Source organism: Danio aesculapii, chromosome 25 (genome assembly GCF_903798145.1).
Source record: "Danio aesculapii chromosome 25, fDanAes4.1, whole genome shotgun sequence".
Lineage (NCBI taxonomy): Eukaryota > Metazoa > Chordata > Actinopteri > Cypriniformes > Danionidae > Danio > Danio aesculapii.
The window spans coordinates 5,002,355-5,024,504 of NC_079459.1; the positions used below are offsets into that span (position 1 = coordinate 5,002,355).

The 22,150-nt window shown below is 35.3% G+C and overlaps 1 protein-coding gene across 4 annotated transcripts in view; it reads right to left on the reverse strand.

Moving 5' to 3' along the window:
* scaper (S-phase cyclin A-associated protein in the ER) overlaps window positions 1–22,150 on the reverse strand; it is a 224,170-nt gene that overhangs the window by 49,787 nt on the left and 152,233 nt on the right. For all 4 annotated transcript variants that reach the window (XM_056451356.1, XM_056451357.1, XM_056451358.1 and 1 more), the window contains 2 exons: window positions 18,306–18,526; window positions 10,351–10,506 (listed from right to left, as the gene is read on the reverse strand). In XM_056451356.1, the coding sequence (XP_056307331.1) occupies window positions 10,351–10,506; window positions 18,306–18,526 (377 nt within the window). The remainder of the gene's footprint in view (window positions 1–10,350; window positions 10,507–18,305; window positions 18,527–22,150) is intronic.

Sequence of the window (22,150 nt, forward strand, 5' to 3'; positions counted from 1 at the left end):
ACAAAATATGTTTGTACTTGTAAGTCTATAAACCTCAACACACAAATAGAAACTGTAGTCTAATACTCTAATACTGCAAATCCAGTCGCATAACTTGCAGACAAGTTAGTGAGAACTACTGCTGAAGTCTGATAATGTTCTGTTGATCTTATACTTAACACCTTTCCTACTGTTTAAGTGGTTCACTGAATAATTACGTTTAATGACAAAATGAATGTTTGGAAATGTACTCATGCTTTTGTGGTTATTTTGGGGTAATAAGTAACTTAAACGTAATACAAAAGTAATGTAACGCATTGCATTTCAGAGACTGTAATATTATAATGTAACTATTAACATTCAAATTACAGTAACTAATAATATACACTCACCGGCCACTTTATTAGGTACACCTAACTTGTACAGGTTGGACCCCCTTTTGCCTTCAGAACTGCCTCAATCCTCCATGGCATAGATTCAACAAGGTACTGGAAATATATAGATTTTGCTCCATAATGACATGATGGCATCACGCAGTGGCTGCAGGTTTGTCGGCTGCACATCCATGATGTGAATCTCCTGTTCTACAACATCTCAAAGGTGATCCATTGGATTGAGAGATCTGGTGATTGTGGAGGCCATTTGAGTACAGTGAACCTAATGTCATGTTCAAGAAGCAGTTGAGATGATTCTCGCTTTATGACATGGTGCGTTATCCTGCTGGAAGTAGCCATCAGAAGATGGGTACACTGTGGTCATAAAGGTCATAAAACAATACTGAGGTAGGCTGTGGCGTTTACACGATGCTCAATTGGTACTAATGGGCCCAAAGTGTGCCAAGAAAATATCCCCCACACCATTACACCACCTGCCTGAACCATTGATACAAGGCAGGATGGATCCATACTTTCCTATTGTTGATGCCAAATACTGACCCGACCATCCGAATGTCTCCGCAGCAATAAAGACTCATCAGACCAGGCAACGTTTTTCCAATCTTCTATTGTCCAATTTTGGTGAGCCTGTGTGAATTGTAGCCTCAGTTTCCTGTTCTTATCTGACAGGAGTGGCACCCAGTGTTGGTCTTCTGCTGCTGTAGCCCATCCGCCTCAAGGTTGGACATGTTGTGTGTTCTGAGATGCTCTTCTGCAGACCTCGGTTGTAACGAGTGGTTATTTGAGTTACTGTTGCCTTTCTATCAGCTGAAAACAGATTCTCGTCTGACCTCTGGCATCAATAAGACATTTGCGCCCACAGAACTGCCGCTCACTGGATATTTTCTCTTTTTCGGACCATTCTCTGTAAACCCTAGAGATGGACGAGCAGTTGGACAGGTGTACCGAATAAAGTGGCCCCTGAGTGAATAACTTTAAGTATGATTCATTCAGGTTAGTCGGGTCTACATTTTTCTTTAGTGTGCAGATTGACCCACATCTTATGTTTATGGCTGTGTATATACATGTTAGTTGTATTATCATTTATTTGTAGATGTGTATTTACTTTTTTATGTAAAGCTTAACCAGAGATGAGGACTGCAAATTAGCTTTATGCTATATAGCCTATGTACACGGCATTGGTTGTCTTTGTATAACGATGTCAAGTGTATTGTCCCTGTTAAATAAACAAACAAATAAAATAAATAAATAAATGATAATATGAAAGTAACTTGCTTGTCTCCATCAAGGACTGATCCCTGAACAGCACAAAAGGGGCAGGTTCTACAAGGTGTCACATTGCAGATGAGGATACGTCCATGAACACTACACCAAGAGCACTGGAGAGGAAACAGACCTTTCAATAAGCCAACGGGGGAAATAGTGTCAAGCTCGGTGAGGGGGAAACCTCACCCTCCGCAATGAGATCACCGCAAGTGCAGCAGATCGGCTACTAGTTTCCGGGTGGAAGCCACCTTGCTGTACTGATCTCAGCTCTGCACTCCTCATCCACATTTAACCTTAACTGGCGTAAGAAAATCCCTAAAGCTGGTCTCAGTTCAGAAGAGAAGGGCAGCATCCGTCAACAGTCGTGATCAGTGTCTACACGAGGGGAACAAAGAGTTGGTTCTCACAGAGTGACTGTGCATGACGTACTTCACATCCCCTGACCCTGAAACAGGAGACAGTGGAGTGGGATGAAAGCGAAAGGCCTGACAGAGGCAATTTGAGTCTATCCACTGACCCCAAATCAGCATCGTCTGATTAATCCACACTTACAGCTAAACCTGTGGTAATGCTGTTAGCGTCTACTCCACTTAGAGAGGACGAGAAAACGTGACGACATTTGATTTGCCATGAAATGACTCTAGTGAAGATAGGTTCCTTAATTAGTACGATTCCTATTTCCCTGCTATAGCAATTAGGGACTTTTTAACTAGGTTGTACAGCAACTCATAAGAACCCTGATGAAAAATCCAGCTTAAACCAGCCCAGGCTGGTTGGCTGGTTTTAGCTGGTTGACCAGCCTGGTTTTAGAGGGGTTTTGGCCATTTCCAGGCTGGTTTCCAGCCATTTCAAGCCTGGTCTTAGCTGGTCAGACTGGAAAATGGTTTAAGGCCTGGTTAAAGCTGGACATAGCTGGTTTTGGCTGGGCTCCCAGACTGGCTAGGCTGGTCAAGCTGGTTTTAGCAGGTCATCTCCCAGCCTGACCAGCTGGGTGGCGCTATTTTGAGAATGCATTCTCAAAATCTCAGAATCATTTTCTCAAAATATTTTTCACAACAGCTCAAGATCTAAGAGGCAATGAGGTTCAGATCTACAGTGCTCAGCATAAATGAGAAAATGAATACTTTTATCTATTTCTCAGTGAATCTTGGTCATTTTGGAGCATTTGAAGAAAACAGATTTATTACAAGGACATATTTATTAAAATAATATTATATATTCTATAATATCCTAAATATTAAGAAATAGAAAGATAATACATTTAAATTTATGCAAAATATTGGAAAAATAAATTACAAACTACAAAATGAAACAAATTTTTTTGTTTCTCTTTTTAAATTTTTGGTTTAATATTTTTTCCTAACACATAAATGTGGAGGTTCTAATTTTGGACCATGATCATAAGTTTTTTTTTTTATTAGATTAGCTTCAGATTTGGCTTTAGTACTGACTAATCTAATGTACAAATATACTATTGCAAAGCTTCCTATAGGAAATCTTAATTTAAATGAGAGATTTGTGAGAGGGTGTACTCATTGAGCACTGCAAATCTATCATTTTCAAGCTCATTTTCCAGGTATTTTGGGGTTCTTTAAAGATTGCAGACATGTGTATTAATGTACAATTGAAAGAATCTCTGAAGAAAAGTATAAATCTCTTAAGAGTCCTCCTGCTTAATAGCAAAGCAGTACATTCCCATGCACCCACCATTTCAAATCGATTCTAATTTCAACACTAGGTTAACATGTCATCGTTAGCTTAGCACAAACAGTCTTTTAGCACAACCTTTATTGGCCGCTGATGACTATCAATATTTAATCCCAGCTAATACACTGGTAGCCGGTGACAGAAATACAAAGCGCTCGCTGTAAGGACAAATCCCAGGGTCTGGCAACTGCAAGAGAGTGGAGAAACTCGGAAATGTCTAACAAGAACCACAAAGGGACAACTTCCTGGCTTTCGGCTTGGTGAAGAATGACGGAACGGAGCGTTGACTCGATTATGAATGATGCTGATTATGCCGCCGAGCAGGACTATTAAAGAGAAGAATTGGCACTGGAGTTTCTCACAGATATACAGTGTCAGGAGCCAAAGGATGTTGGGAGAGACAGTGGAGTTGTCACATCCAGCTGTGTGGCGTCACGGCAGCCAACAGCTGGAACAGAACACAGCCGGCCAATTGAGGAGGAGCTCTGAGCTTTGAAGAAACCTCGAATGGACATGTATGTTAAATACTTTATGAAATTGTACGAATAAGATTCAAATGAAGTCTGGGAGTTAAAAGCAAGTGATTTTCCAAAGTGATGTTTAGCAGAGATTTTCCAGTAGTGGGTTCAGCTGGAAGGGTATCCCCTGCAAAAACATATGCTGGAATAGTTGGCGGTTCATTCCGCTGTGGCAACTGCTGATAAATAAGGGACTAAGCCGAAAAAAAAATGAATGAATGAATGAATGAATGAATGAATGTTTAGCAGACAAAGGACATTTTCACAGTATTTACATTTTTTTTTCTTTTAAAGAGAGTTGTTTCTTTTAGTTTGGCTGGAATAAAAGGATTGGCTACAGAACAAACCACTGTTTTTCAATAACTTGCAAGTTATGCCTTTGAATTGGACATTATGCTGAATACTAGTGTCTTACAAAATAACTAGAACATTTATTCTGTAATCTTATCATGACAAAACAAAATAGTTTTAAAACTATTTAAATTTAAAACTTATATATTTTCAGGGGTCAGTAGGATTTTAAAATGTTTTAAAATAAGCTTCTCCTGCTCACCAAAGCTGCATTTATTTCATCAAAAATAAAGTACATTATTACTATTATTATTATTATTATTATTATTATTATTAATGGTAATAGTAATAAAAGCAATAATGACTGGAGTAATAATTTCATTTGAAACTACATACAGTAAGTATTAAATACATATTTAGTATTTAACAATTTATTTATATTTTACATTGAATAAATGCCGCCTTAATGAACAGAATAATTTTATTTAAATTATTAAATAAAATGAATAATTACAAGTGTATATATATATATATATATATATATATATATATATATATATTATATATATATATATATATATATATATATAATAATATATATATATTAAAGATTTATATATCAGATATTTATGACAGTTACACAAACAAGGGTAAAAGACAGCAAATAAGAAAGAAATATATACATATACAGTTGAAGTCAGAATTAGTAAACCCCCTTTGAAATATTTCCCAAATGATGTTTATCAGAGCAAGGAAATTTTCACAGTATGTCTGATAATATTTTTTCTTCTGGAGAAAGTCTTATTTGTTTTATTTCGGTTAGAAATAAAATAAGTTTTAAATTTTTTAAAAGCCATTTTAAGGTCAATATTATTAGCCCCTTTAAGATATATACTTTTTTTCGATAGTCTACAGAACAAACCATCATTATACAATAACTTGCCAAATTACGCTAACCTGCTTAGTTAACCTAATTAACCTCATACTTCAGCCTCCACATCAAAGTTCCTGAAACCAAAGAAGGTCAAGGTGCTCCAGGATTGGCCCGCCCAGTCACCAGATATGAACATTATTAAGTATGTCTGGAGTAAGATGAAGGAGGAGGCATTGAGAATGAATCCATAGAATGTTGATGAACTCTGAGAGTCCTGCAAGAACACTTACTTTGCCATTCCAGATGACTTTATTAATAAGTGATTTGGGTCATTGCAGAGATGTATGGATGCAGTCCTCCAAGCTCATGATGGAGTCCAAAAATATTATCAGAATCAGAATCAGTTTTATTGCCAAGTGTGCTTCACACACACAAGGAATTTGTTTTGGCTACAGAAGCGTCCAGTGTACATAAAGTGACAAGTGACCAACACAAAATAAATATGAAAAAAAAAATGATAAAAATTAAACTATCAGATTAAAATATTATTAAAATATCAGAAGTACTGTAAAATATTCTATGCTCAGTTCAACATCATTTAGGATATATTTGAAATAGAAAAAAAAAATCATTTCGACTTTAACAGTATATCTTGTTTTCTCAATTTAATTACAACTTCTAAAATGTTTACAGCACAAGGTAAAAAAAAAGCAACAGTGCAGCATCACAGCGATCTGTCTTCTCTGCAAGTCAGGGTCAGAGGTCAAAGGCGGGATATCACAAGCTGTGACTGTGTGGTTAGCCTCTGTCAGCAGTTGTGCATGCACAGACGCTTTCTGACACACACACACACACGCGCACACACACACACACACACACACACACACACACACACACACACACACACACACACACACACACACACACACACACACACACACACACACACACACACACACACACACACACGTGGGTGGGCTGCAGGCAGGAGTTTACAGTGGAGGGAGACAGAGCTGAGATGACTATCAGCACAGACTCTCGCAGGCCGAGTGTCAGACACTGGGAAATGAGCTGCTGATTGATGGAGCCGCTGTCTATGGTCTGTACCTCCTCAGACATCTGAACAACAACACAACTGCAGTGGAGTCCAGGGTGGAGAATTTTGGGAAGGGTGCAACTCTGTACTCTATATGACTGAGTTTACCTTTTGGTACCAATTAATTATTATAACCAAGCAACATATTAAAGGGATGGTTCACCCAAAACTGAAAATGAAATGAAGTCAAAATAATTCTTAGGAGTTTCTTCCTTCTGTTAAGCACAAAAGAAGATATTTTGGTTGCCAGCTATAGAGAGGCCCTAAACCGCACAAAAAGAAAGAACGCTAGGAAGAGAGGGAAAATAAGAAAGACAATATTTTGTTATTAGACATGATCTTCTGCTATTTTGAAGTATTAATTTGTTATTTTGTGATATTAAGTCATTATTTCAAGATGTTCAAGAGGTCATTATTTTGAGATAATAAGTGATCACCACATATCTCATTATTTCAAATTTAAAGGTATTATAACGGCATGTTATTTCAGGTTAAGTTGTTATTTCGAGATGTTAAGTCATTATTTTGAGATATTAAGTTATTTTTGAGATATTAAGTCATTATAACGACATGTTTTTTACAGATATTAAGTATGTATTTTAAGAAATTAGGTCTTTATTTCAAGGTATCAAGTCATTATTTTAGGATATTATGTTGTTATTTCAAGATAATAAGTGATTGTTTTGATATATTAAGTGATTGTTTTGAGATATTAAGTCGTTATTTTAGGAGAATAATCATTATTTTGAGATATTAAGTGGTTATTTCAGGAGAATAATTATTATTTCGAGATATTACGTTATTTTGAGATATTAAGTCATTACTTCGAGATATTAAGTGGTTATTTCAAGATAAGTCATTGTTTCGAGATATTAAGTGGTTATTTTAAGGGAATAATCATTATTTTTAGTTATTACGTTATTTTGAGATATTAAGAGGTTATTTTAAGAGAATAATCATTATTTTGAGATATTAAGCCATTATTTTGAGATATTAAGTGGTTATTTTAAGAGAATAATCATTATTTTGAGATATTAAGCCATTATTTTGAGATATTAAGTGGTTATTTTAAGAGAATAATCATTATTTTGAGATATTACGTTATTTTGAGATATTAAGTGGTTATTTTAAGAGAATAATCATTATTTTGAGATATTAAGCCATTATTTTGAGATATTAAGTGGTTATTTTAAGAGAATAATCATTATTTTGAGATATTAAGCCATTACTTTGAGATATTAAGTGGTTATTTTAAGAGAATAATCATTATTTTGAGATATTAAGCCATTATTTTGAGATATTAAGTGGTTATTTTAAGAGAATAATCATTATTTTGAGATATTAAGTCATTATTTTGAGATATTACGTTATTTTAAGATATTAAGTGGTTATTTTAAGAGAATAATCATTATTTTGAGATATTAAGCCATTATTTTGAGATATTACGTTATTTTGAGATATTACGTTATTTTGAGATATTAAGTCATTACTTCGAGATATTACGTTATTTTGAGATATTAAGTGGTTATTTTAAGAGAATAATCATTATTTTGAGATATTAAGCCATTATTTTGAGATATTAAGTGGTTATTTTAAGAGAATAATCATTATTTTGAGATATTAAGCCATTATTTTGAGATATTACGTTATTTTGAGATATTAAGTGGTTATTTTAAGAGAATAATCATTATTTTGAGATATTAAGCCATTATTTTGAGATATTAAGTGGTTATTTTAAGAGAATAATCATTATTTTGAGATATTAAGTCATTACTTCGAGATATTAAGTGGTTATTTCAAGATAAGTCATTGTTTCGAGATATTAAGTGGTTATTTTAAGGGAATAATCATTATTTTTAGTTATTACGTTATTTTGAGATATTAAGTTGTTATTTTAAGAGAATAATCATTATTTTGAGATATTAAGCCATTATTTTGAGATATTAAGTGGTTATTTTAAGAGAATAATCATTATTTTGAGATATTAAGCCATTATTTTGAGATATTAAGTGGTTATTTTAAGAGAATAATCATTATTTTGAGATATTAAGCCATTATTTTGAGATATTAAGTGGTTATTTTAAGAGAATAATCATTATTTTGAGATATTACGTTATTTTGAGATATTAAGTGGTTATTTTAAGAGAATAATCATTATTTTGAGATATTAAGCCATTATTTTGAGATATTAAGTGGTTATTTTAAGAGAATAATCATTATTTTGAGATATTAAGCCATTATTTTGAGATATTAAGTGGTTATTTTAAGAGAATAATCATTATTTTGAGATATTACGTTATTTTGAGATATTAAGTGGTTATTTTAAGAGAATAATCATTATTTTGAGATATTAAGCCATTATTTTGAGATATTAAGTGGTTATTTTAAGAGAATAATCATTATTTTGAGATATTACGTTATTTTGAGATATTAAGTGGTTATTTTAAGAGAATAATCATTATTTTGAGATATTAAGCCATTATTTTGAGATATTAAGTGGTTATTTTAAGAGAATAATCATTATTTTGAGATATTAAGTCATTATTTTGAGATATTACGTTATTTTAAGATATTAAGTGGTTATTTTAAGAGAATAATCATTATTTTGAGATATTAAGCCATTATTTTGAGATATTACGTTATTTTGAGATATTAAGTGGTTATTTTAAGAGAATAATCATTATTTTGAGATATTAAGCCATTATTTTGAGATATTAAGTGGTTATTTTAAGAGAATAATCATTATTTTTAGTTATTACGTTATTTCGAGATATTAAGTGGTTATTTTAAGAGAATAATCATTATTTTGAGATATTAAGTCATTATTTTGAGATAGTAAGTGGTTATTTTAAGAGAATAATCATTATTTTGAGATATTAAGCCATTATTTTGAGATAGTAAGTGGTTATTTTAAGAGAATAATCATTATTTTGAGATATTAAGCCATTATTTTGAGATATTAAGTGGTTATTTCAAGATAAGTCATTGTTTTGAGATATTAAGTGGTTATTTCAAGAGAATAATCATTATTTTGAGATATTACGTTATTTCGAGATATTAAGTGGTTATTTTAAGAGAATAATCATTGTTTTGAGATATGTTATTTCGAGATATTAAGCCATTATTTCAAGATATTAAGTGGTTATTTCAAGAGAATAATCATTATTTTGAGATATTACGTTATTTCGAGATATTAAGTGGTTATTTTAAGAGAATAATCATTGTTTTGAGATATGTTATTTCGAGATATTAAGCCATTATTTCAAGATATTAAGTGGTTATTTTAAGAGAATAATCATTATTTTTAGATATGTTATTTCGAGATATTAAGCCATTATTTCAAAATATTAAGTGGTTATTTTAAGAGAATAATCATTATTTCAAGATATTAAGTGTTTTTTTTTTGAGATATCAACTTGTTTATTTTGAAATATTAAGTCGTTATTTTGAGATATTAGGTCATCATTTTGAGATATTAGGTTATTTCGAGATATTAAGTAATTCTTACAACATGACATTTTGTTATTTTGAGATTTCAACTAATTATTTCAAGATATTAAGTTGTTATTTCAAGACAGTATCAAAATAATGACTTAATATTCAAATTCAAAATATTTATGATATTATGCTGTAATAATGTCTTAATATCTCAAAATAATGGCTCAATATCTCAAAATAATGACTTAGTATCTCACAATAATGACTTAAGCTATTATTTTGAGATGCAAGTAAATAAGTAATTATTTTGCGATATTAGGTGGTTACTTCAAGATAATAAGTCATTATTTTGAGATATTAATTGGTGATTTTGAGATATTAAGTCATTATTTCAAGATATTAAGTTGTTATTTCAAGGTAATAAGTGGTTATTTTGACATTAAGTAGTTATTTCAAGACAGTGTTAAAATAATGACTTAATAATTTGGAATAATGAGATATTATGTTGTAATAATTACTAAATATCTCAAAATAACTTATAAATATACTGACCTAATATTTTAAAATAATGACTTAAGTAGTTATTTCGAGATATTAAGTAATTATTTCTAATAATAGAAATAGGCTTCAACTGTATATTGTACTTAATAATTAATAATTAATTAATAATGAAAAGAATACCAGTCTTTCATTGATAAGAGGACCAGTATGTACCTTTGGCACTTTTTTGTAAGTGGGTTGAAAGGTCAAAGAAAGTCAGTCAACATAAGAAACAAAATTACTCACCGACCAGTCACTGCAAAACACAACTTGCACAAGCCATGGAGGAAAGCAGTGGCCTGCTCCAGAAAGGCAGCCATCTTTGGACTCTCGTCGATTGGCCCTTGTATGGACAGGAAGCAACCGTACAACTTGTCAATCAAGCCCATGTTCACCACATAGCTGAAAGGAAACAAGCAGAAACATGTCAGAAACCCACCCACACGAAACATTCGGATGACAATCACATTACATACATTTAATTTGGGATATACTGATATTTATTTTCTCCTTTTCACCATCACACAACATTTGATTGTCTTATCAGCCGGGCCAGACAGATTCTGCAAACTTTCTTTTGCTATGAACAGAATATTGTAAAAAAAAATATTAATAATAATAAAATAAAATACAATTATGGTTTATGTGTAATGATTTTGGGAGTATAGGAGCTTAAAATCGAACAAATAAAATAAAATATTAATTAGCTTTTATTTAAATTTCACAATGCTAGTCTAAATTAGAACCACATGTTTGGTCAACAATGCCACAGCAGGTCTCTTAAAGATGTATATCAACTAAATAAATGAAAATATTACTTTGCAATCATTAATATAAACATGGAATGAGCGTATACTGTATATCTACAACAGAGATGGCCAAAACTTGACCCTTTGTGTTCTTTCATTTGGCCCACCAGAGGAAAAATTATTGGGAAAGGTTGAATGCCTTTAACAGAGATTCTCATTTCTATTTTAATGTAACCTTTGTTTGTTTTATTGTTCAGCAACAAAAAAAAAGCAAACTGAAATTAAATTTTCAATTGAATGTTGTAAATGAATCAGATTTTTAAAAATTGTACCTACATACTGTCACTTAACGAATAGGGGACAAAGCAGAAGACATCAACATGCAAATCAAGGCAAAGGCAGGTTCAGCATGACTAGTGTATTCGGCATTGAACTCTATTGTTTTATAAATTATTTTTTTTCTATTTATTTATAAATATAATTAAATAAATTAACAAATTAGCCATGATAACTTTGATGTAATACAGTTTGAATATTTACTTTCAACCTGCAGCTCTCAATCCAGCTTGGATTTTGGCCCTTCATAAGAAAAAGTTTGAGCACCACTAATCTACACACATCAACACACACAAAACAAAACTTGGCTTAAAACTGTTTAGTAACAAAACAAAGTGAAAAATAAAACAAAAAATAAAACAAAACAAAGCAAAAAAAAAAAAATAAACTAAACAAATTTTTTTTAAAAAATAATACAAAACAAAAAAATTAAACAAAACAAAACAAAAAACAAAACAAAAAATAATTTTTTTTTAAATAAAACAAAAAACAAACAAAAACAAAACAAAACAAACAAACAAAACAAAAACAATAATACAAAACTTAAAAAAAAAAAATAAAAAACAAAACAAAAATTAAAACTAAAAAATTAAACAAAACAAAATAGATAAATAAAATAAATAAAAAAAAAACAAAACAAACAAAAAAAAACAAACAAAATAAATAAATAAATAAATAAAACAAAATAAATAAATAAATAAATAAATAAATAAATAAAATAAAATAAAATAAAATAAAATAAAATAAAATAAAATAAAATAAAAATAAATTGAATGATAGGCTCCAAAACCAGCAGATTCTGTGTGGGCCTACTACTGTGGCTTATAATTGGTGCTAAAATTTATTACCGTAAAAAGCAGCATATAAAGCACACCTACAATGGCATGAACACCACTGCAATCCAGCACACTCTTGGCCTGAAATCTGAGCTCTCATCTGATCCCACAACTCCTGCCTATTATGTCTATATCTCTAATTTGTCTGGTCAAATGAGAGCTCTCATGACCGTGCTGGTCTGCACCCTCCTAGCTACAAATCAGGCCTAATTACAGTATTAGTGGATGACTGTGTCTGTGTGTGCCAGCTCAGATCTAGACAAGAAGGAAACCCCCTCCCCTCCCCTTTCCTCATGGCTCAGGTATTCCAGTCCTCCAACCTCTCCCACCTCCAGCAATGCCGAAAGTCTCCCCGGCAGTCAATCACTGGACCTCCCAGTGAAGTATGGGCCAGCGTTTGTGGCTTCGACGCAGCAAAGAGCCGACTCAGATCATGATCAGAATCTCACAACCTCCAAGACCCGATTGTGAGAGGTGTTTCTAATATAGCGTCTATGAGGGCAGGACAGTACATTTGATGTTGTTCTCTCTTCTGGTTGCCGTTCTCAGTCTCACACTATTTTTTTCCCTTTTCTGGAAGTCTTGATAACACCACCGTAGAGCTTTTCTTTTATTATTTCAGCAAATAGGATTGTGAAAAATATATGTGTTGTATTCACTGCACTCTAAGTTTACCCAGAAATGTGAAAAGGGTCCATATAGCCAATTACAACCCTCCACCTCCCCTTCTTCTCAATAGGTTGGCCATCACCTGAACTAAAGCCCCTTGTTATGGCTTTATTCTCCCTTTGGGTTTGGGCTTGGCTTCAGCCGAAAGCAGCTTTCCACACACCATTGTGCAGCCTCTCAGACGCTCCATCCAGGCACCAAGCCAAAGGTCTAGCAGATCTGTATGCGACTCATTCAGAGAGTTTATCCTCCCACAGCAACATAAACTTTGATCAATCGGGGTCTATTTTTATCCGACAGACACTGAGAACTGTCCAGTCAACATTGAGCCTTGCTGCTCATATGGGAAATGCAGGTTTGAATCTGGCCTTTGTCAAATCCCACCTCTATTCCCAATAAAATGACGTTTCTGCTTTGCTTTTGCAGTCTGTGTGAAATCAAAATGTGCAATATTTGTTTTGCTAGCGCACATTGTTATTCTATAGATAAGCAATTAATCCGTGCAAGTTAATCTACTGATTAAAAAAAGTTTGTTTTGATAATCTTCAATCAAAGTCTGAGGATTTATTTCCACGTTTGGAGCTGGCGCATGTTCTCTGACAACATACTTGACAACATAATTTCAGAAACAATATTCTTAGCCCCCGCCCCTCTTATTGTTAGTTTGCACCGGCCCCAATAGCGTAGCGCTTAGTGCATCGACACATAGCACCGAGGTGCTTGCGGCAGGCTCGATTCCCGGCTCGAGGTCCTTTACCGATTCTTCCCCTATCTCTGCTCCCCACACTTTCCTGTCTCTAATCTCCACTGTCCTATCAATAAAGGAGAAAACCCCTAAAAAAGAATTATTGTTAGTTTGCTATGAGGGATGCACAAAAAGAAAGCCCTGCCCCCTGATTAATATTCAGTTTCAGAAGGACAGTACTGTGCAAAAGGTCGCACGGCGGAAGCGCGGCTCTGCGCCACGACACGGTGAGCACATGATAATTAAAAGTATCACACACCAGACGCGGACATTCGCATGATATTTAACATGAAACTAATCAGATGGCGCTCTGTGGTGCGGCAGAGAAATGAACAGTGTCCTGAATCGTGGCTGGGTGCCGCAGACAGCCGCCGACTTGCGGCATCGGTGTGTGTACCCTGATTGAAACCTATGTTTACAATTCTGAAATGTATGGAACTGCGTGGCGCTACGCGACGCTTCTGGTGTGCGACCTGCTTTAGGTGACCACTTACATTTGTTGTTTTAGTGAGGGTATAATGATATTATATATTACTTCTCAATCTCTTTATTATAATACAACCAGAAAATACAGGTTCTAGTTGGATTTTCTGGGTTAATTAATTTAAAATGTCAGGATTAGCACTCATTAAATAATTACTCTGTACAGCTTTTATTTTACATTCTTAGGTCACACAAAACACTGACGTTTCTGCACAATGCCTTCCTCACTGTGTGACAATACTCTCACTCCATCCTTTTATCCCACAGTCAATCACATTTCGTCATTAGTTAGATGACCACATCTCATTTCCATTTATTGAAATGGAAATGAGATGTGGTCATCTAACTAATGACGAAATGTTTAAACTTATTTTTAATGGTAATTACAGTATATTGATACTGTACCATTAAAAATAATTTATCTCATTATTTGTATGAAATGATAGAAATAATGAGATGAAAATGTATTTTCAATGTTTTGGACTGTCGAAATTTCATTGCATTGATGAAGATATGAATAAATGAATGATGATAATTGATATGCTATTTTCCTGTGCAATGGAGATAATGTTTATAAAGGTGAAGGAAAATATTTCTTGTGTGGTTAATTACAGCAGTGTTTCCCAACAGTGTTCCTGAAGGCACACCAACAGTCCACATTTTCAACCTCTCCCTAATCAAACACACCTGAATTATCTTATCATAACATCAGAAGAGACTCCAAAACCTGAAGTTAATGGGTCAGAAAAGGGAGACATCCAAAATATGTACTGTTGGTGTGCCTCCAGGAACAGGGTTGGGAAACACTGAATTACAGTATATTAGATTAGGTAAGAGCTGATTTAAACCCGCTCCGCATTACAATGAAAAGAGTCACAACATTTAAAATATTGTTATTTTAATCCCCAAATCAGAAAAGACAGTATGGAAAGCGTGAATAAAAAAAAGTTTAAAAAAAGCTAATTTACTTTCTTTTGTATTTCATTGCAGACAATACGAACACAAACTATTTCATGTTTTGTCTGGTCAGCTTCATTTTATTTGTAAATATACATAGAAAGTAAATAGCGATTTTGGAGCACAATGTGCTGCCTTCTTTTCCAGGGACACCCATGCATATTTCAACAAGACGACGCAAAACCACATTCTGCACACATTATAAAGTCCTGGCTGCGAAGGAAGAGGATACAGGTACTTGACTGGCCTGCCTGCAGTCCCGACCTGTGTCCAAAAGAGAATGTGTGGTGCATTTTGAAGCCCAAAATGCAACAACGAGTCCTCCTACTGTTAAACACCTTAAGACTTGTTTGCAGGAAGAATGGGACAAAATGACACCTGAAACACTTCATCACTTTGTGTCTTCAGTCCCTAAAAGTCTTTTATGTGTTGTGAAAAGGAATTGCAACATTACAAAACGGTAAATGCTTTGCTGCTCCAACTTTTTTTGAAATGTGTTGCAAGAACAAAAAATGGAAAACGTGTTAAAAACAAACAATAAAAATCATGAGGAATACATTAAATAATGTTTGTTGTTTTGTTTGAATTAAATACAAGTCAAAGTACGTTAAGAAATCACTACTTTATTTTTTTATTTGCGTTTTCCTTACTGTCCCAACTTTTCTGATTTGGGGTTGTAGTTTTCTTATGTGTTTTTGAACTGGAAAGGTCCCTGCAGTTTTATTTTTGGTGATCCAGCCACTACTTGGCCCGTTCTGGCCACGTCTGTAAGGTCACTCTACGGTCACTGTGCTGGGCTTGAGACTGCTCGTGTCAAACAAATCATGGGAGGGAACACTGAGGGATTGTGGGAAGCTGGGGATTCTTCGCAGGCCGGGCTGTCTGCCTTTCCTCAGAGAACAGGAGAAAGCCCAGCACTGGCGCTCTCCTCCGCACGGTTCAACTTCATGCCGTACACTCTTCCAGAGGGGAATTTTGGCCCATGTGTAGACTGAAAAGTTCAGTTTAGAGCAGGATTATGTGAAGGAGTTACCGGCCAAGTTACGATGCATCCAAGTGCATACTGGATCCAATGAAGCAAGGTATGAATAAATGTTGTCATTAAAATGGAGTAGTCTTCTGAATGGTTTCACAAACAATTACTCTGGATCCTTTCCAAAAAGGTCATTCCCTAAACAAGGGACCTCATTCTAAGACCTAAGAGACTTATATGTTTTTTTGGACGTAAAAAAGCATTTGCAAACTGCATTAAAAAAATCAGTTTCCGTATTTTGTGCCTCGCAGTGTGAACGTAGCCTTTGTTCACAAGCGACAAGATTTTTGTCAAGGACTGTATAGAGAAATAAGTTTGTAAAATAACAGATATTGTACTGGCAGTTTATTACAAGGTTTTTGTAGCGCAATATACAACGCCAACCCAGACAATATAGCACTTTATTAATAGATGTTCATTAAAGTCAAACTTTTTAAGGTTAAAAGTTGTTGGAGGAAAGATTAAGTTGTCATATTGCCCAACAGGGAAATAAAATAAAAACATAATCAACACAATATGGAAAACTGCTAATTTACGGATATTGTTTTACAGTGTAGCATCAGACCAGACGGTATCTTTTTTTTTACCAGATATGGAAAAATGTCTAACACTGGAGAAAATGCCTCAGTTTGTGTGATTAGCTGAAGGAGAGAGCTGTGTGGAAAAGGGAAATTAAAACAGAAACTTGGTTTCATGACAGCAATGGATATAAAACATCACACATAAAAAGCAAAGAGGCAGTGAGGGGACTTTTACACTTTACACTTGTTCAGCAGATATGAAACTAGGCACTTTTAGTTTGCTGTATAGTTTTAACCACATTATACTGAGATTTGTACATTTTTAATTAGGTTATATTCTGCTAATCAAACAGAAAGTAACATGTAACATTTTTAATAAGCCAGCATCGGCATGTTTGGTAAAACTGTGTGATTCTATACTTGTTGGTTTTACATTATCAATATAAAGTACACAGCCTGATCTACACTGACTGTAACGTGGTTTGCACATCAGATGGTTATGCCAGCACCACAGACAGCAACTCACACAGATTTTAAATTGGATATTTATTATTGGCTATCACATGTTAACATACAAAACTTCCCCCTAGCCTGGAAGATTGTATATTGCTGATAAATGCTATTCATTTGACTATTACATTGTTAAATATATTACACTTGATTATGTAATACAGGGGTCACCAATCTCGGTCCAGGAGGGCCAGTGTCCCTGCAGAGTTTAGCTCTAACTTGCCTCAACACACCTGCCTGGGTGTTTCAAGTATACCTAGTAAGACCTTGATTGGCTTGTTCAGGTGTGTTTGATTAGGGTTGGAGCTAAAATCTGCAGGACACCGGCCCTCCAGGAACAAGTTTGGTGACCCCTGATGTAATATATGACTTTTACACTACCGATGCAATTAAACCTACCTCAGAAATCTGAAGACACTGCCAGCCTTTCAAGTTATAAGCTGTTATAAGTTATAAGCTTATCTATCTGCCTTACATTATTGTATTATTTTAGTTGCAAAAAATAATATTTCATAAAATAAATTACTATTGAGTCATTCTTTTTTAAACATTTAAGCTTTTTATTACTTTAATATTAGGAAGTTGTTTACTATGGGAGTAAATGGTTACTGACATTCTTCCAAACAGCTTAAATAAATAAATATTTGGGTTTGGAATCTGGGGTTGAGCAATGGATGGCAGATATTTTATTTTGGGTGAACTGTTCCTTTAAGAACGAGCCATGCATTTGTTGATTTAGCCCAGACGATTTGTCTTTGGGAGAGATATCGAAATATACTTGGACCTGTTTAAAAAATAAAATAAAATAAAATAAAAACAACCCCCCCCCAAATCAAAACAAAAAAAACCAAAAAACAAACCAAACTGAGTAAAAAAAAACATAAATAAAAAAAAAATCAAATCAAACCAAAACAAAAAACCTAAAACCAAAACAAACAAAAAAATCCAAAACAAAATGAAAAAACCCAAATCAAAACAACCAAAAACCCCTCAAAAAACTCAAAACTAATATAAAACAAAAAAATACAAACAGAAAACAAAAAACAGAAAAACAGAAAAACAACAAAACAAAAACAAAAAAACCCAGAAAAAACAAAACAAAACACAAAACTACACAACACAGAAAAAGCAGAACAAACAAAACAAACCAAATCAAACCAAATAAAAAAAATCTAACAAAACAAAAAACCAAAACAAAAAACAAAACGAACAAAAATCCCAAAACAAAACAACAACAAAAAAAACCCAAACCAAAACAAGTAACACCCCCCCCAAAAAAAGTTAACGCGTCACTCCAACTCTAGCATAAGCTAAGCATGCAAGACACTGCAGTTATGTTAAGAAAAGCATAAAGCAAATAACCTGATGAGATCTTGAGCGCGTGTGTTGAAGTTCTCGCTGGCGGCAGGTTTGCCCTTGATGTCTGGAGTGCAGATACGTGGAGCGTCTTCATCCAAATTAGCTGGATACAACTGACCCAGAACTGTGGCGACGGTCTGCAAAAGTCCTGTAGTCAAACCCTCAAACACCTGCTTATTCACGCTGCGGCCAAAGATAGACTTGTCTTCATCGGGCACAAAGAGCTACGGAAACAGAAAAAAAAGCCATTGTAAGTAGAACTGAAGTCATTACTCTGAGGCTACGTTTACACTAGCGCTTTGTCTAAATTACTTCGATAAAAGTTATGTTTTACTACATGCAAATATATCAAATCAATGAATTATGTTTGTAACAACAGAACTTGCAAGTTAGCAAACAATGGTTTTCGGAAATGCATTTTAGATTCGGCCTAAAAACTTCTGCCGCAAACAAGGCGCAAAAAGTGACTTGATTAATCCAAAGTGACTTGATTAATCCTCACGGGCACACTTGGTCTACCAATTGCACACTGACTACTTCACGTGCACACTCAAACTAACTCTCGCGCACACTCAGTCTACCTCTCGTGTGCTCACTCGATCTACCTCTCGTGCACACTCGGACAACCTCGCACTCAGTCGGTCTACCTCTCGCACGCACACTCGGCCTACCTCGCGCCCACACTCGGACTACCTCGCGCGCACACTCGGACTACCTCGCGCGCACACTCGGCCGACCTCGCGCGCACACTCGGCCGACCTCGCGCGCACACTCGGCCGACCTCGCGCGCACACTCGGCCGACCTCGCGCGCACACTCGGCCGACCTCGCGCGCACACTGTCTACCTCGTGCGCACACTCTGTCTACCTCGCGCGCACGCACCCAGTCTACCTCTCGTGCACACCTGGTCTACCTCTCGCGCACATTCTGTCTACCTCGCGGCACACCCGGTCTACCTCACGTGCATACCCGTTCTACCTCTCACGCTCACTCAATCTAGCTCTCACGCACATTCTGTCTACCTGTCGTGCACACTCTGTCTACCTGTCGTGCACACTCTGTCTACCTGTTGTGCACACTCTGTCACACTCAGCCTAGCTCTCACGAACACTCTGCTTACCTCTCACACACACATACCGCCTACCTCTCGCACACACTCGTCCTACCTCACACGCACACTCGGCCTACCTCTCACGCACACTCAGCTTACCTCTCACGCACACACCACCTACCTCTCACACACACTCGTCCTACCTCGCACCCACACTCGGCTTACCTCGCACCCACACTCGGCTTACCTCACGCACACACTCGGCCTACTTCCCATGCACACTCGGTTTACCTAGCGCGTACACTCGATCTACCTCGCCCGCACCTGTTCTCTCTCATGCATACTCTGGGTCTCTCGCATGCACACTTGGTGAACCTCACGCGCATTTGGTCTCTGCTATCACTGGACTTTTGTCCAGCCTGGTGCCTCATACACCCAACATGCCTTCTTTATGATGGTTGGTTGGCAACAACAATCCCACAAAACTTACAAAGTAACGGACAAACGCATCAAATTGTAATGATAATGCACTTACTATATTTAAAAAGTAATGCGTTACAGTATTACTGTCAAAAGTAATGCTGTTACAGTAACACATTATTGGCCAACACTGGTTATAGAAATAAATTACACAAACATCCTTATTTTATACTGCTACAAATCCTTCTCCAAAAAGTTTTCAAAAAGAAACCAAAAACAAAACAAAAACAAACGATCATATTAATTGCATCCCTACAAGACTCCAAACAAACATTCATTCATTCATTTTCTTTTCGGCTTAGTTCCTTTATTAATCCAGGGTCGCCACAGCGAAATGAACCGCCATCTTATCCAGCATGTTTTTACACAGCGGATGCCCTTCCAGCCGCAACCCATCTCTGGGAAACATCCACACACACTCATACACTACTGACAATTTTGCCTACCCAATTCACCTGTATCGCATGTCTTTGGATTACGGGGGAAACCGGAGCACCCAGAGGAAACCTACGCGAACGCAGGGAGAACAAGCAAACTCCACACAGAACTGCCAATTGACCCAGCCGAGGCTGGAACCAGCAACCTCCTTGCTGTGAGGCGACAGCACTACCTACTGCGCCACTGCGTCGCCCCTCCAAACAAACACTGATTTGAAAAAAAAAAAAAGTCTAAAAATACTCGCTCAACTGATCTCTTTCCTTACACCAATCGGACATCTGAGATCGCTCGACATCGTCCCGTGCTGGTCTCAATATCCGGCCCGGCACGGTTGCACAATAGACGGGGTCATTTAAACCTCAGCTTGCATTTTAAAGCATGTCCAATTAAAGCGGAGGGTGCAAATAAAAAGGATCCTGTCCTCTTTTGTTTCCGCGCGCAAGCCATTAATCTTTGGTTTGAATCCTGATCCTCTAGCGCATAAATAACTACAAGGGCGCCGCTCTATTATTCATCAGCTCAGGGTTATAAATTGGTAGTTACAACTGTCACATTGGTGGTGTGCCAAAAGCATGGCATACGAGAGGTATTCCCCTGCTGCCTGGCATTGTGGTGGGCTTGAGAAAGATGGGGCATGTAACCAAAAAACGCTCCTTGGGGGGAAAGTAATGGATTTCTTTTTTTGTCAATGTTTATGTACTGAACAGAGAGGCATTCAAGGTCTCCCAAGCATTCTGTCCGCAAATATTTGTTGCACCACAGTAATGTAAGAATACTCAATAAAGCAATGTATTTGTGAAATTTTTGAAGTTCTTGCCTAGTGATTGTGTGTTTCTAAATTTCTATTTTATTCTATAAATTTAATAGTAAAAAGGATTAACTGTAAATAATAGTAATAATTCCTTGCATTTATATAGTGCTTTTCTGGGCACTCAAATCACTTTACAGATAGGGGGGATCTCTTCATCCACCACCAGTGTGCAGCATCCACCTGGACGCAACGGCAGCCATCTTGCGCCAGACCGCACACCAGCTGATTGGTGGAGAGGGGCCAATTATGTTATGGGGAGGGTTAGGCCATGATGGATAAATATATGGCCAGTGTATGTATGTGTGTATGTATGTATAGATATATATATATATATATATATATATATATATATATATATATACACACACACATACATACATACACATATATACATACATATACATATATACATATGTATATATACACACACAGTTTCCTTTTTTAAATATTTCCCAAATGATGTTTAACAGAGCAAGGAAATTTCCACAGTATGATAATTCTTTGTCTGATAATATTTTTTTGTTCTGGAGAAAGTCTTATTTGCTTTATTTCGGCTAAAATAAAAGCAGTTTTCAATTTTTTAAAAGCCATTTCAAGGCCATTATTATTAGCCTTTTTAAGCTATATTTGTTTTCGATAGTCTACAGAACAAAACATCATTATACAATAACTTACCTAATTATCCTAACCTGCCTAGTTCAACTAATTAACCTAGTTAAGCATTTAAATGTCACTTTAAGCTGTATTGAAGTGTTTTGAAAAATTATTAAAGTTATTAAAACTATTATGTTAAACAGACATTTTGGGAAAAAAAAAACTTAGGGCTAATAATTCAGGTTCAGGGGGGCTAATAATTCTGACTTCAACTGTATATATATATATATAGTACATGTTTATTTTATAAATAAAAAAATTCAAGGTCAAGAATCTGGGTGTTATTCTGGAGTCAGATCTGAGTTTCAGTAGTCCTGTCAAAGCAGTTAGTAAATCATCATAATATCATCTCAAAATCATTGCAAGATTAAGATGCTTTGTTTCCAGTAAGGACTTGTTCATGCTTTTATCAGC